At 35.6% G+C, this 15,715-nt stretch overlaps 1 protein-coding gene across 1 annotated transcript in view; it reads right to left on the reverse strand.

Moving 5' to 3' along the window:
* The window catches only part of ATG5 (autophagy related 5), a 96,196-nt gene that overhangs the window by 32,436 nt on the left and 48,045 nt on the right, over window positions 1-15,715 (reverse strand). The window contains exon 6 of the mRNA XM_012723484.1: window positions 8,093-8,187. Coding sequence (XP_012578938.1) covers window positions 8,093-8,187 — 95 coding nt within the window. The remainder of the gene's footprint in view (window positions 1-8,092; window positions 8,188-15,715) is intronic.

A 15,715-nucleotide genomic window follows, 5' to 3' on the forward strand; every position in this document is an offset into this window, starting at 1 on the left:
ACAGAACAGGCAGATCGAGGAGGTACACTGAGAGGGGAGCAGCGGGCGGGTCAGGAGAGGTCTGCCGCGCCGCGTGGTCACCTCCGGGCAGGCGGGAATCAAACTCATGCAAGTGGCTTTAGCTTCTTAGTGCAGTGCTTTAACCCGCTGGACCACTAGGGAGGGCCTAGATATGCCTGTTTTTAATCTGAGAATTAATAGCATAGAAGATGAATTCTACCAAAATTAAAATTAAAGTTTAATGTATTTCCACCTATATTTCAGTGAGATTCAATGAAATTATGGGAGATTGAATGAAATTATTTTAAAAGTCATATGGAGAACTTAATGATGGAGAGTAATATGAAAAGTATGAAAAAAGGTAACAGGTAAACTGCCCCAGGAGATAACAAAAAACTACAATCAAATGAAAATAAACTGGTGTAAGAATAAACAAATACACCCATGGAGAAGAATAAAAAATACAGAAATAGATACCAGTGGTCATACTACTTTAATAAAGCAGTAGTGGAATTTTTATCTAGTGGGAAAAAGATATTTTATATCAGCAGTCATTATAAAATGACCTGTGAGGTAAATTGTGTCCTCCACCTGTTTTTATAAAAATATGATGTAGTGGAACAAACCATACCTATCACCTGCAAACTATCTATTGCTGTTTTCAAGCTACACAGTTACACAGTTTAACAGAGATCATCTAGACTGCAAAGGCAAAACATTACTCTCTGGCTCCCTGAAGGAAAACTTTACCTGCCCTGAGTTTATGCAATAACTGATGCTATTACAACCAGCTATCACCTGGAAGAAAATACAGCTGTGCCTCTATGCGTCACAAGTACATAAAAATAAGCTCTAGATAAATTAAAATACTTGCATATTAAAAAAAATTAATCGTACAAACAATGTTAGGTAAGGAAACTGTATAATCTGCAAGTGTATGGGGAGGCACCTTCTTAGCAAAGAAAGAAATCATACATTACTAAGGAAAACCCCATATAGTTGCTAAATAAAGAGCTATAAACTATATATATCTAGATCCCATAATACCAGATTATTTTTTACAAAGTATTTGATGATAAAAAAATCTCTCAAAACAAAATAAATAACACAAAAGGAAAATGGACAATACAAAATAAGAAGCAATTTACAGAAAAAAATCCTGCTGAACAAGGTATTCGAATAATGACTATTTAAACTTACTTCAGGGAGGGCAGGGGAAACTAAATCTCAAAAAAAAAAAAAAAAGAGATACTCTTTATTTCCCTAATACTTCTGTATATCAAATAATTATAATGCCTAACTGATGGCAGAGATATAAGGGGAGAAGTACACTCTCACATCTTGGTAGAAATTGGAAATGCTACATCTTTAAAAAGTAACCAGGTATTTTAAAAAAAAAGACTTGAAAAATTAAAAAAAAATATCACTCCTAGGCATCTAATTCATAGGTCTAAAAGAATGTGTGTGTCATATATACATATATATGTATATATACACGTATATATACATATATATGTATGTAATGCTGCTTACTGTAGCATTGCTTATAATGACAAAAACTACTATGTCACACAGTAAGGAGAGTTCCTGAAAATCTAAGACTAGATCTTCCATATAATCCAGCAATTCCACTCCTGAGTATTTGCCCAAAGAATACAAACAAAAGACTCAAAAGAACTGACAAAACTAAACCAATACACTAAGTAAAATAAACAAGTCACACATAAAATTATTAATTATGGCTCCACTTATACAAGGTACCTATAGTAGTCGAATTCATGTTATTTAATAAGTATAGAGATTCAGTTTTGCAGGATGAAAAGTATTTTAGAGACTGGATGTACAACAATGTGAATGCACTTAACATTATTAAAGTATTTGATTTAAAATGGACAAAAAAGCAAATGATGTATTTTACACAAAAAAATTTTAAAAATTTTCACAAAGGTATTTTCCCAAAAAATGAAGTGATATATATTCAGCTATGGAAGATGTTCCATTTTATCTGGCTAAAAAAGTATACTAAATAATCTTTGCACAGTTCAAAATGTAATATAAATCACTCAGTATCTTTCTGAAAAAACCAAAACCAAAATAAAGAGCAATCATTTTCAGCTTATTGCCCAATAAATTCTTTTTTCTGTTCTCTGGCCTTTCTGCTAGATGTTACTGCATGTATTAGACTTATTTTTAAAATAAAAAAAGAATGACAGAATAGCATTATAATTATAATATAATATATTATAATTTCTCACCAAAGCTGCTACGATTCTAGAGAAACAGTCCTAACACTGTCATAATTCACCACACATTTCTACTGCCCTCACATTCAAAATTCATAAATCAACATTTCTAAAATGCGAGTCTAAATTTTGGGTTCCTTCTCTAGTCTAGGAAGTGACAAATTAATCCCTGAAATTTTGAGCTCCACTTTGCAAGATATACTATTTCTCCTTCTAAATCCTAAGTATCTAGATTTTTAAATATTTTAGCACATTACAGTAGAAGTTAGATAGATTTGCTTAAAAGCTGAGTAAGCTTCCCAAAAGAATTTAAGTGGAATTTGAATCGCAATTTTATATTGAAAAACTACAGAGAACTGTTAGTTCTGAGAACAAAAGTTAAAATTCTTATTTATTTTACTATCATGTAACTTATAAACAACTTTTTCTAAAGACAAGCTACTTACTTTTATCATTATCACCTCAAGTTTACTCAAGTTTACATAACCAAAAGAAAAATATGGTGGTTACCAGTAGAGAAAGGGAAGGGAATTAGGAGGAAAATATGATAGTGTGGGGTACTACATCTTGATGGTGGGTCAGTGAAGCACACACACATATCAAGATGTGAAGCTGTCCTCCCCAAATTATATAGTTTCATAAATAAATGATAGACCAATAAAACTGGATTTAAAAAGAACATTAGCAGACTCAGTCAGTTTCATGAGAAAATACGCATTATTTATCAGCACTTTTTATTAAAACTAAAAGTAATTTTGTTACTTTGCTCCTAAGAGGAATTTATTTGTAACTTGAAAATTAACATTTAGAACACAGTATGTGCTTAAGTAATCTTTATTGAATAGTTATGAATGGTCATTCAGATTACAAAAGATCTGTAGGCTAAAGAGAAACTCCCTTACAATTCCCTTTTACCTCTTACCCTGCTGCTGTCTAAAGTCAGAGAGGCAGTCCTGTTAGGGACAATGTCCCCTCTGCCTACATGATTCTTCTCACATGCTTTGCCTACATTAATTCCATCCATTTGTCAGCTATCACAGATGTAACCCTCTCCTTAAGGGAGTCTTCCAGGCCCTCCCAAACTACATCAAATGCCCTTAGAGGAACCGCTTATTATTGTACTCTCCTTTACAGCAGCAATCACAGTTGCAATTTTTACATGTTTGTACACCTTGGTTAGTTTTTTCCACCTTTAGACTATAAGCTCTATAAAGAGTAAAGTATGATATTAGTCACCACTTGCATCGCCTGTGTATAGCACAGGGCATGACATGCAAATATCTGTGTAAATGAACTTGCTGAGTGAATGGATGAATAAGACTAACTTTTCTGCCATGAGGCAGACTGTCAAGGCAACATGTGAATTCATTGCTTAAATGTTTAATTTCCATTCTCCGATCTAAATACTATGCTTATGGATTTCACAGTCATTTTGTGACTTTTTTAAACAAATTATCTTCATTCAACACCATCTGTTTACATGTGCTGTTATAAATTACATTTAGTTATGTTTCCGAAGCACTTCCTGCTCGTAACCTCAGCGCTAGAACACTGGCTAACACGAAGCACCTGGATTTCAGGGACGTAGACCTGAAACTCACACACCAAACTGTTATGTAAATGACAGAGATGACACATTTTGGTCTATAATCTATCTCTAGACTACTTTTGGATCTATTTTACCACTAGAAATTTTGTCACTAGGTTATAATCATGTTGAACCCATTAACTGAACTCTAGATAAAAAAAGAACCAAAGGTTTCCAACAATCTGTACAAAAGTCAGATTTTAAAGAATATCACCAGTTAAAGATTTTCTCTCCATCAGCTTATTTGGGCAGGTGGGCTTCACTTTATGTGATGTGATTGTGCCCTGCTAGCCTGTAAACTTAGTGTTTATAAATTAAACCATACTTTGTCTTATCTAGGTCTGGGGAAGGGTAAAAACGCGAACAGGAAAGTTACTTAGTTCAACTGAAAATCAAAATGTGCTCAGCTGTCTCCTGCTTGAGGCAAAACCACCAGCTTCTTGACAAAGAGAAGGTCGGCAGCCTTAACAAGTCCATCTGACAGGCAGGATCTGCGACGCCAATTTTGAGAATTTTCAAGCTTCCCACTTTCTATCTAATTATAGAGCTTTATAAACACCATTCTCTTCCTCTCTTTCTTTTTCTCTCTCCATCTCTCTCACGCCAGGCACATACAGATACAGACACACACACACACACACACTCCCTTGCTTTTCCCCATTTTCCTTCTCTCTCTCAACTAGCTCTGTCTTATGGCATCTCAATAGGAGGCATCATACATCCCATATTTCTCCCAGAACAGTGAGCATAAAAATGAAAAGCAAGACCTCCCCTTGGCATATACACTATTATTCTGACAACAATAACCCCCACATTAAGTAAAAATAATATAATATACTTCTTCTAGCAGCTGAAAGTTTTTATAATATAGAAAGTATATTATAATTTAAAATAATACATGCTAGAACCTGACCTGGATCCAAATAAATGCTATGAGGTATATACCTCAAAATAGTTTTGGAACTCCTTTAGGGAATGTCTTCAGAATATACAGTATATTTTATTCAATTAATTCCACAAATAAGATCTCAAGGTAGGCTCTGGGGATGCATTATGATCTGCTGCCACGGAACATCTGGCAAAAGAGACCTAAATCAGCTACTAATGATGTGACTAATTTAATGAATTAATGAAAATTTACAAATTCCTTCTATATGCCAGAACCTAGGCACAAAACAAGTATCTAGCTTCCATGATAAAGAAGAACCAGTAGAAAAATATAAATTTCGCTTTTAGAAATAACTAGAAGTCACATGACACCATAAAAAACTTCAGTCAAAGCAATGCACTAAAGGTCAGGACTGTATTTATTGCAAAAATAAATTTGCTCTGAAGTCATGAGTTTAAGATGTTTTAAAAACAAAAAGTCACTCATATAAACCTGCAGTATGGCATCTTTACAGAATAGCTTCAACCAGATGTATAAATCCATCTGTCAGGTCCCTTTTATTTTCTGGCTAAGGAAACAAAGGCTGGAGAGGCTAAGTTACCTGTGGGTACACAGGCAGATAGTCAGTGTCATACCTCCCAGACACTGGCCCCAGTGCTCTTTCCAGGAAACATGACTCTTTTTTCAAGAGCAAGTACTCTAGCTTTTACATCTCAAGTAGTCTACAACCTTCTGAGCTGAGTGAGGTTTAGGTGTAGTCACAAATAGTGAATCAATGAAAAAACAGGTCAAAATGATTTTCTAGGAAATGAATGAGGCCAAACTGTGATCTTGATTTACTGTGCACTATCATGGGTAACACTTCCAGCAGCTCTTCCTCTTGCTCCAACTCTTCCCTCATCATTTTAGTTAATACTGTGCTTTGTTTTCTTCTGCTATGACAACAGTATTCATTCATTCATATTAAAGTTACCATATTTTATCTATAAATGAATTATAGATTTATTTTATAATTATAGTTTTAAATTATGTGATCTTTAGTGGATTTTAACACTCCAGGATTCAGTTAAGTAAGTCTTAGGAAGAACTTATAGTGCATGAAATCTTGTGCCAAATCCTATCACATTTTTGTTTTTTAATGTAACTCTGACTTCAAAGAACTCATTAGCTGGTTGAAGGAGTCAGTCTATCGAGAATGTGAGTTAGATCAAGAATGACCTAACTTCAGCAAAGCACAGAATCTAGCTAAGACTTGACACAGAGGTTTTTAAAATGTTCAGTAGAATTTCTATAAATAGTTAATGCTACAACATCTGGTCCTAGGAAAAGAGAAGTCAAACCACCTACGTCAATTCCAATTTTCTCCTTCTAAGTATGCTCAGCCTCAAAGAGAATTGCTGCTTAAAAAATTTTAAAACCCAGTCAGAAAACAAAGATTACTTTTAAATTCTACGATAACTTTTACTATTTTAAATCTGCATTTAAATGCAGATAGTGAAGTAGTTCCACCTTTTGAGATTTACAGACAACATAAAGAAGCCTATTCAATATAAATACTATACTTGGTTGATAAAACCTGGCTCTTTTCTTCCTGTTTTGGGGGGTGAGGGAGAGGAAAGGGGTTTTTTCTCTGTGTAATAACTAAAGCATATGGCTATTGAATTTAGCTCCATGAAATTATTCTCTTAGAGAATAAGTTGGTGGTCAGTATTGATTTTTTCTATCAATACAAACAGCTAGGCTTCCTGTAATTTTTTCCACATTGTTTCATGCATATGTATCATGCATTTGTAGAAACTGATTTATTTGTTCACTATCAAACAACAGCTCTAAAATTGTTATATCCCTCATCTCAACAGATGAATTTATTCTTCCCTATACAGAGAACATTGGGATCCCCCCATGCATAGGAACAATTTCCCTACTTTTCCTTAATAATTCTCTGCAAACCACCTTTCTTAATCTTTACTACTCATTCCAATCCCCAAGTGCATTGCTCCATCAATTATTTTTCTTATTTGATAAACATAGTCTTCCATATAGTAACCTAAAAATCTTTTCAGTCTTAGAATTCCCATTATTTCATCAAGGCTTATGCTACATTGTCCTTAGCTACTATGAATGACATTTTAGGAAACAACTTTATGGACACTATTATATTTTTACACAGATAAATTGTAAAATTTAATTGTCCCTCTTACACTAAATTTTGAGTAAGCTTTGGATTTCTGGTATATTCTTTTTTTTTTTTTTAGATTTATTTATTTATGCATACAGAACTGGAGTACAGGCCAGAGGTGCAGGGACAGTGAGAGGAATCACCAGAGACAGAGTGGGGAGCAGAAAAGGCCGAATGACCAAGTACACTGCTGAAGGGAGCAGTGGGCGGGCCAGGAGAGGTCTGCCACACCATGTGGCTCACCTCCGGGGCGGGGATTGAACTCATGCTGAAGTGGCGTTAGCTTCATAGTACTGTGATTTAACCCGCTGTGCCACCAGGGAGGGCCCTCCAATTCCTCTTTTTTTAAATAGGAATTTTTTTTTCATTATAGAGATAATTTGTTTTCTCAGGTTCCATTCCCTAAACAAATGTTGACAAAAGTATTCACTATATTTTGAGCACAATGGAGTTCTGAAATACTCTAGAGAAACAAGGAATCTGTTTCTCCCATAAAAATGTGCTATAAGGAAAGCCTATTACATATTTTGTTATACAAACTGAAGACTCATGATGTAAAACAAATACAGGTGATTCTCATTTGCAGTAATTATGTTTTATAAAATTACTGCTAACAATGACTTAGCAAATATTGAACCATTGCTGTTAGGGGAAATACAGGATTGGGTTACTGTGAGCCTCTGGCCACAGCATATTCTTGAACTGTTCAATAGAAAGCCATTTTACATGTTTCTGTTTAAATATAGCACCTCAGCATTATGTTGGCAGTCATTTTAAATAGAAAATCATTAACAAAAACACAACAATGTGAAAAGTAGCACCAAAGGGATTGGGAAATCACTTGTTCACAGTATGAGAGCAGAAACATGAAAGTACGGAATGTGTGTGCACCAAAGCAAATTTTGAGACCTCTGCATATATTCATTAGAGCACTGAGAAATAGTGACTCTGGGCTTACAAATAAATTTTACCAAGAAGGCAAATCTATAAATACAGAATCTGTGAATACTGACAGTCAACGGATGAGTCAAATATTCCAGAGTATCTTCTTTGACTTGACTGCCACAAAAAATCTGGAAACTCTAGTAAATACTGTTCAGTTACTATGAACTTAAGAGTTTTGCACTAGAATGCTTTAGGAAGTGAGATGCCTGAGGCTTTATAAGTGGTACTGTTAAAGTATTAATTCCTACCTGATATATTCTAAAAGGGATGTAACGGAATCCATTTTCTTCTGCATTATATTCCATGAGTTTCCGATTGATGGCCCAAAACTGGTCAAATCTATCTGCAATGATAAATTTACCTGTTATTTTAAATGAACATTATAATACCTCAAAGTGATAAAGTTGTTAAACATTCTCCCTTAGATTTTTTTAAAGGATGTCACTTAAATGTTTTTTTAAAATTTATTTTTATAACTCAACATAAAGCAACACAATACTGATCTTGTCTACATTATTGTTTCCTCTCCCTAGATAACTATAAACATTTGTTTCATAAGAGAAATCCAAAATATGTAATAGATATTTGTGGTACCAAGGCAAACAATATCATAAAGGGGTCAATGTCTGTTTCTAACTATTTTTATAGTCAAAATTATAAAGGTGCAGCTTTAAGCAACCTAAGTTGTTACCATAATTTATTTAGAGAAACAAAATCAAAATATAAAATACAGTAAAAATTAAACAGCAAAGCAATGTTATTGTAGGAAAGGTTTTTAAGTGTGAAATTGACTCAGGAAATAACTGTCAACTGCAATTTATTCTCAGACTGATTAACCAACTTTTTTTTTTAAGATTTATTTTATTTATGCGTACAGAACTGGAGTATAGGACAGAGGTGCAGGGGCGGTGAGAAGCTTCACCAGAGACAGGGTCGGAGGCAGTGCAGAACAGGTAGATCAACGAAGTATACCGCTGAGGGGAGCAGTGGGAGAGACAGGAGAGGTCTGCTGTGCAGTTGAATCCTCCGGGGACAGGGATTGAACTTGCACTGAAGCGGCTGCAGCTAGCTTGCAGTATTGCAGCCTAACCCACTGCACACCAGGGAGGGCCGATTAACTTTTGAACAACTTCAGGCTCAATTAAAAAACACAACTCGGGCCCTCCCTGGTGGTGCAGCAGCAGGTTAAAGCGCTGCACTAAGAAGCTTAAGCCACTTCCACATGAGTTCTATCCTGGCCTGCCCCGAGGTGACCACATAGTGTGGCAGACCTCTCCTGACCCGCCTGCTGCTCCCCTCAGCAGTGTACTTCGTTGATCTGCCTGCTCTGCTCCCCACTCTGTCCCTGGTGAATCCTCTCACCCTCATCTCTGGCCTGTACCCTAGTCCTGTATGACTAAATAAATAACCTTTAAAAAACCCCCAAAACGCAACTCTTCTAAAATATAATCCAACATACTATAAAATTCACCCTTTCAAGGAGGCTTTTAGCATATTCATTATTTTAAAAAATATGTATGCATACAAGAAGTAAGATACAGGCCCAAAGTGCAGGGGGTAGGAGGACTCACCAGAGAGAGTGGGAAATGGAACAGTTGTTGAGTTAAATACACTGCTGAGGGGAGCAGCGGGAAAGACAGAAGAGGTCTGTGGGTTAGCTCCCTGGCTATGGATCAAAGTTCTGCTGCAGTGGCTATGGAGAGCTTCACAGTGCTGACTCAACCCGGTGTGCAGCCAGGGAAGCCCCTCAAACAATTCCATACCTATTCACCGACAGTAGTTCTCTTTATGCCCTCTTTTCCTAGCCCCTGGAAATCATTGACCTATTTTCTATCTCTATTCTGTGCATTTCATATATTACAATTATAAAATATTTGGTCTTTGTAACACCTGTGTGCATTTTTTCCCCCCTCAGTATGTCTTCAGGTTTATTCATGCTGAGGCATGTATCAGGACATTATTCATTTTTATAGTCATACAATATTGTACGGAAATACAAATTTTGTTTATCCATCAGTTCATGGACATTTAAGCTGTTTCTACTTTTTGATTATTATATGAATAACATATATGAACACTTGTCTAGATGTAAATTTTCAATTTTGTTGGGTATATGCCTAAGAGTGGAATTGTGGAGTTACATATAGGAACTGTTTAACTGCCAAACAGTTAACTAGCTATTTACCAAAGAGGCTGAAGCACTGAACATTCCCAACAAATATAGTTCTAATTTGTCTACATCCTGTCAACACTTGCTATTGTCCCTCTTTTTTTTTTTAATATAATAGTCATCCAAATGGGTGTCAACCTATCTACTTACTTTCTGTCTTACATTTCCCTAACGATCAACTCTGCTGAGTATCTTTTAATTTATTTATTGACCCCTTATGTATTGTCTCTGGAGAAGTGTCTCCACTGCCTCCTTTTTAAGTGGGCTATCTGTCCTTTTACTATTGAGTTATAAGAGTTTTCATTGTATTCTGTATACAAACTCTTTCACTGATAAATAATATGTAAATATTCTTTCATATTTTGGGCATTATTTCTTTACATAACTTTTAATTCACTCAGAATTCTACCTTAAAATTTACTTGAATTCATCTCGGCATCAAAACTAAGAAAAGTACATGAATAGGCCCAGAGTTTCAGATCAGTTTGTTATTAAAACACCTCTTCTTAGGAAAGAATACTTACAGTGAAATTAGACTATTTAGAAAGAAATAAAAGTGAAATCAGTTAAAAAAAAAAGCCACACACACAAAAAAAAAAACACAGTCACTACTCCTGTACACATATCAATCAAATTTACCACCTATCTATTCATATTGCTTAGGCCATCATAAATATAAAGAATAAAAGTTGAGTTGCTTCTTCCTAAACTTCTATTCTAAAAAATGGTAACTGGCTCTAGGCTTTCTCTCATTTTCAACTCCAAATAAAGTTAAAGATCACATTATGTGTTAGGATAATCTATAACCCAGTTACTTCAGCACAATTCCAGAGATGACAACAAAAGCCCAGGTTTTTAGTAAGTACTAGGATCAGAATCTTGGTGTTTGATTCAAAGTCTGCAACTGTTTCAACAGTTACAACCACAAACCTGCATTTTAATGTTAAGAATATATCCTTTGACCACAGTCCTTTCATATATGAATCAATTGTTCTTTCAATGCTTTTAAAATAGTCCTTTTCTAACAGCAAGTATTAAGTAAGCATGTGCTAGCTAAAAAAATGTTTGTATGTGCAGACCTGAAATTTATTGATTTAATAACTAATGCCTCATCATGAAATTTCTAGCACCTACCACAGTACATGCATAGTATGGACACTTGAGTCAAACAATGAATAGGGTATTATGAACATAATTTTTTATTGAAAAAACTTGAGGCCCTTAGATCTGCAACTAGCTGGGTGACTAGAAACAAATCAATTCAAAATTCTACCTTAATTTATTTATAAGTGAAATAAAGGATTAATTAATTTCTAAAGTCTCTTCCAAAAAATAAAATTTTATAATTATTTAAGACATCCTCTTTTATTAATAGAATTTGTTAAAAACAACAAGAAAATCTTTGTTAAAATTTATAGCTTCTAACAGAGAGAAAAACACGGTTTAAGGCAGTGTTCTTAACTAGGGAAGATTTTGCTGCCTACTGTGTCTGGGGACATTTTGACTGCCACCTATATAGTGGTTACAGACCAGGGATGCTGCTAACCATACAACAGTACAAGGACAGTGCCTACCCTAAAACATCACTAAAGGAAGAGAAGCAAATGCAAACAAATAATAGAAGTACAGAAAGGCAATCAATCAGTAAAAAGTTCTTCATACCTACGTGGCAAAAAAGTAAACTGAAAAAAAGAACATTATTATTCCCATTATCAACTGAGTGTTACTCTCAGATCCAATATTCACCCATTAACAATGCAGAGCCATAGTGGATACAACTTCTCTAAGTATCTCTACTATGACACACACTAAGCTTTCGCAATAGAGTGGAAAGAACACTGCAGGAAAAAGGAACTGCCTGCAGAGCCACACTGAAGGCCCCTATCCTTATCAGCACCTTGATTTCTTCCATAATAGGGTCACATGGGCAGCTAACCTGTAATTTCCTGTGAGCTGCCATGCCCCTTGTACACCCATGCCCTATATCCAGATAGCCCCGACTGCCTAGTGACTACAGATCAGCTCCATTCTGGGCAAGACAGCGAATTTCTCTAACTCACTGAACTGGAGGATACTTTCTCCAACAAGTTCTAAACACAGACTTGGGAAGGGGGTACCTTGTGTGAACTTCTTCCTTTAGCCTGTGTTACAGTTTTCTTATCTCTTTGGTATTCTTTTGTCAGCATTTAATAATTTCTTAAATAAAATTTACCCTGCTTAATCTTCTGTGTGATTTCAATCTTCAGACAAGACCCAGAAGGATATAACTATGTGCAAAAGATATTAAAACATAATAAAAGGTCTGAGTTAATACTAGCATTTAATCTCTTCTTATAAAGATGTCACCTTTTTATACAGGATACACATTTTCTCAACTATACTAAAAACAATCCAACAAAGAATAATCTGACATTTACAAGTGATAGTAATTCATAAGAAAGATATAAATAGAAAAAAAGGGAAATCAGTGCTAAGATTGAATATAAAACCAAATGCTTCACAGTGTATTTAATGGTACCATATATTTCTCAATCCCCTAGTCAATAATTAAAATAAAGTTGGAATAAGGATCAATTACTACCTTTCTCTCTATTAATAATAATTAATAATACTGACCTGTCACCAAGCAATACTTCAAATATTACAACTATAGAATTGGTTATCTGTCAGCCGGCCATGAAAACAGTACTAACAAAAGCAAAATGGTTTTTAGTTCTTCTTTTTAAACTGTAATTATATGTAAATGCACATCAATCTCAACTTTCAAAAACAGTCACTTTAAAAGGATGTAGCTAGTTTTCCACTCAATTTTTTATGCATTAAGAACTCAAAGCAAAAATAATTTTTAACATTCTAATGCCACAAATCACGTGTGTATCTAAAAGCTCCCTAGCACCACCCTTTGGGGTCACAAAGGACATCTTACAGAGTGTAAGAACTGCTAGTTGGCCTCAATTCAGTAATGTGGTATTACTAGCTGGGACCCTCAAATTACAGAAAAGTTGAGAAATGGCTTCATATGTGCATACTATCCACAATGCTGGCCTTCAACAACTGTCATGTCAAACAGAACATATGTGTAACACCCCAAGTAAGTGTCAGGTCAGAGGAGCACAAAAAGAGACTTTAAGCTCTTCTTTGAAGAGAAAAAACAATGACTGAAAATTACTTTTAAGGGAAACCCATTCTTCACAAAATTTTGCATAAGCAACATTATTCAAATCAGTACTACAAGTGGTCATATAATGTACACAGTGTTTTAATCGGAGGCTTTCAAAATATGTAACAGAAAGCATATCCAAATACAGACCTATTTTCATATGTAATATAGTAAGCATTTTTTTTGGTAAGATTTATTTATTTATTCATATAGAACTGGGGTATAGGCTAGAGATGCGGAGGGTGAAAAACAGAGCAGGGAGCAGAACAGGCAGATCAATGAAATACACTGCTGAGGGGAGCAGCGGGCGGGTCAGGAGAGGTCTGCCGCGCCAATGTGGTCACCTCCAGGGCAGGCGGGGATTGAACTCATGCAGAAGTGGCTTAAGCTTCGTTGTGCTGTGCTTTAGCCCGCTGTGCCACAAGGGAGGGCCAGAGTAAGCATTTTTATAAGGCAAAATAAGAGTAAAGGGAATAGTAATTACTGCTGAGGTACCTAACACAGGTGTATTAAGTAAATGACTTGCTACCTTTAAACGTCTCTTTGATGTGCCTTCTGAGTTCAGTTCAGTTAAGGGGCTTTAAGTCAACAGGGCAGTTTGGTTGAACTATATAGCTGTCTCTGCTGCTGCACATCTACTTGGTGTTGGGCTGCTGCTCACCAGAACTATATGCACAGACTGCCATAAGCCTTTCAGTTTGAGGTTTAAAGTTACTGAGATATTTGGTGCAGAGGCCCTACCCAAGGAAGAACTCTTGAAAAGGTTTCAAGGTCCCTGAACATTCATCATGAAGATAGAAGTATTCAGGATCAGTGGGCTGGCCTCTACATTAAAGCTGAGAGGAATGCCAATCCTGGGGAAGCTTAATCATTAATCCTGTACATAAACACTCATCTTGGCAATAGAACTGTACCCTGGGGAATTGTTATTTGAGTGAATCAAAAGAGCAATAAAACCTGTATCCCAGGACACTTTAACCTGGACTCTCACTGTCTGAATAAACTGAAAGAAATTTACCACCGCTCCCCTTTGCCCTATAAAAGTAGTAGCCTGGAAAATTTGCATCAAGGAAAGTAATCAAAATATTCAGAATGTAGTTAATTCTCTCTGTCACTTCCAGAACTTTCATCTAAATCATTATCATCTCTCATGTGAACCATTGTGACGGCTGCCTAAAGTCTGTCCCTCCACTTGTATCTCCTCTACACTCATCCAGAAGTTTTTAAACATACACCAAAACATGTCATTAATACAGTTCCAAATACTTTTCAAATGGGCCAGAAGGAATACTGTTTTACAATGTACTTTAACAATACAGTTTTTAAGTTAAATACTAGAGGTCATATTACCTGTATTTGGGGCAGACTGTTCCCTATCCAAACTATACAACAAATAACCACAATGCTAATTAATTTAAATACCTCCTGTTTAGGAAGCAACTCCTTTCAGTTGTCCTCACTCCTTTAAAACAGTGGCTCCAGGCCTTCTTGTGGGACTATACTACCCACTGATCTGCTTACTTACTAAGTTCCAAGTCAAATTATTTTTCTTTTCTGTTCCTGGAAAATACTAGCTTGTACACATATCACAGTTTTAGCTGCTTGAAATCCCCACTTTTCTAATCTCTATGTAGCTACTTTTTTCCTTGTCATTTAAGTTTCATCAAAAATGACTTACCCTTATAATCCCAGCTATGATTTACTTGTTTATTCTAAACACTATCATCATTTCAATTACAGCATAATGTCATGTCATTCATTATCATTCTTTTACAACGAAGAGAAAAAAACAATGATTCCCAGTGGGGTGACTGTCTGTGTGGAGTTTGCATATTCTCTCCAGGTTTGTCTGGGTTTCTTCAGGTGTTCCAACTTCCACATCCCAAAGAGGTGTCATGTCTAAATTGTCCCAGCTTGAGTGAGTGTGTGTGTGGATATGAGTGTGTCTATGCTATAAGAGTGTCCAGTCCAGAGTTAATGCCCATCTTGTGTCCTGAGCTGCCTGGATAGGCTCTGGCCACTTGCACACCTGAACTGAAATGAATGGGTTTGAAAATGAATGCAAATGATTACTGAATATTTCAAGTGTCTGGGGGTGGGCGCAGGGGGGCTTTGTGCACACTGGTGATGCTTTTGTGACCAGAAATGTTCAATAAGAACCTCACTTTTATTTATAGTATCTTAATGGTAGAGTTCCTTGTATGTTGCCGCATTTAATGTCATAGTTTCCAAGAAGCTACCTAATGATATTAAGTGGGAACTTATTGTATCTTATTTACATTCTATGCTTAATTTCTTTCTCCCCAACTAAAGTAAATACACCATGAGAGCAAGACCTTTGCTTTCAGTTTCTGGCACAAAGTAGTTAATAATGAGTAGCTGTTAAATGATTAACTAACTAAATGAATGACTAATTTGGGCACAAAAAGAAGAAATCCTAAATGTGACAGAACAGAATGGAAAGCAGACACTCGAGTCATACTGCCTGGGTTTGCCTCTCTGCTTTTCCATTTAGAAGCTAGGTAAATTTCAGCAGACACT

The sequence above is a fragment of the Condylura cristata genome, unplaced genomic scaffold, assembly GCF_000260355.1.
Source record: "Condylura cristata isolate star-nosed mole 26May11 unplaced genomic scaffold, ConCri1.0 scaffold00001, whole genome shotgun sequence".
NCBI classification, from domain to species: Eukaryota; Metazoa; Chordata; class Mammalia; order Eulipotyphla; family Talpidae; genus Condylura; species Condylura cristata.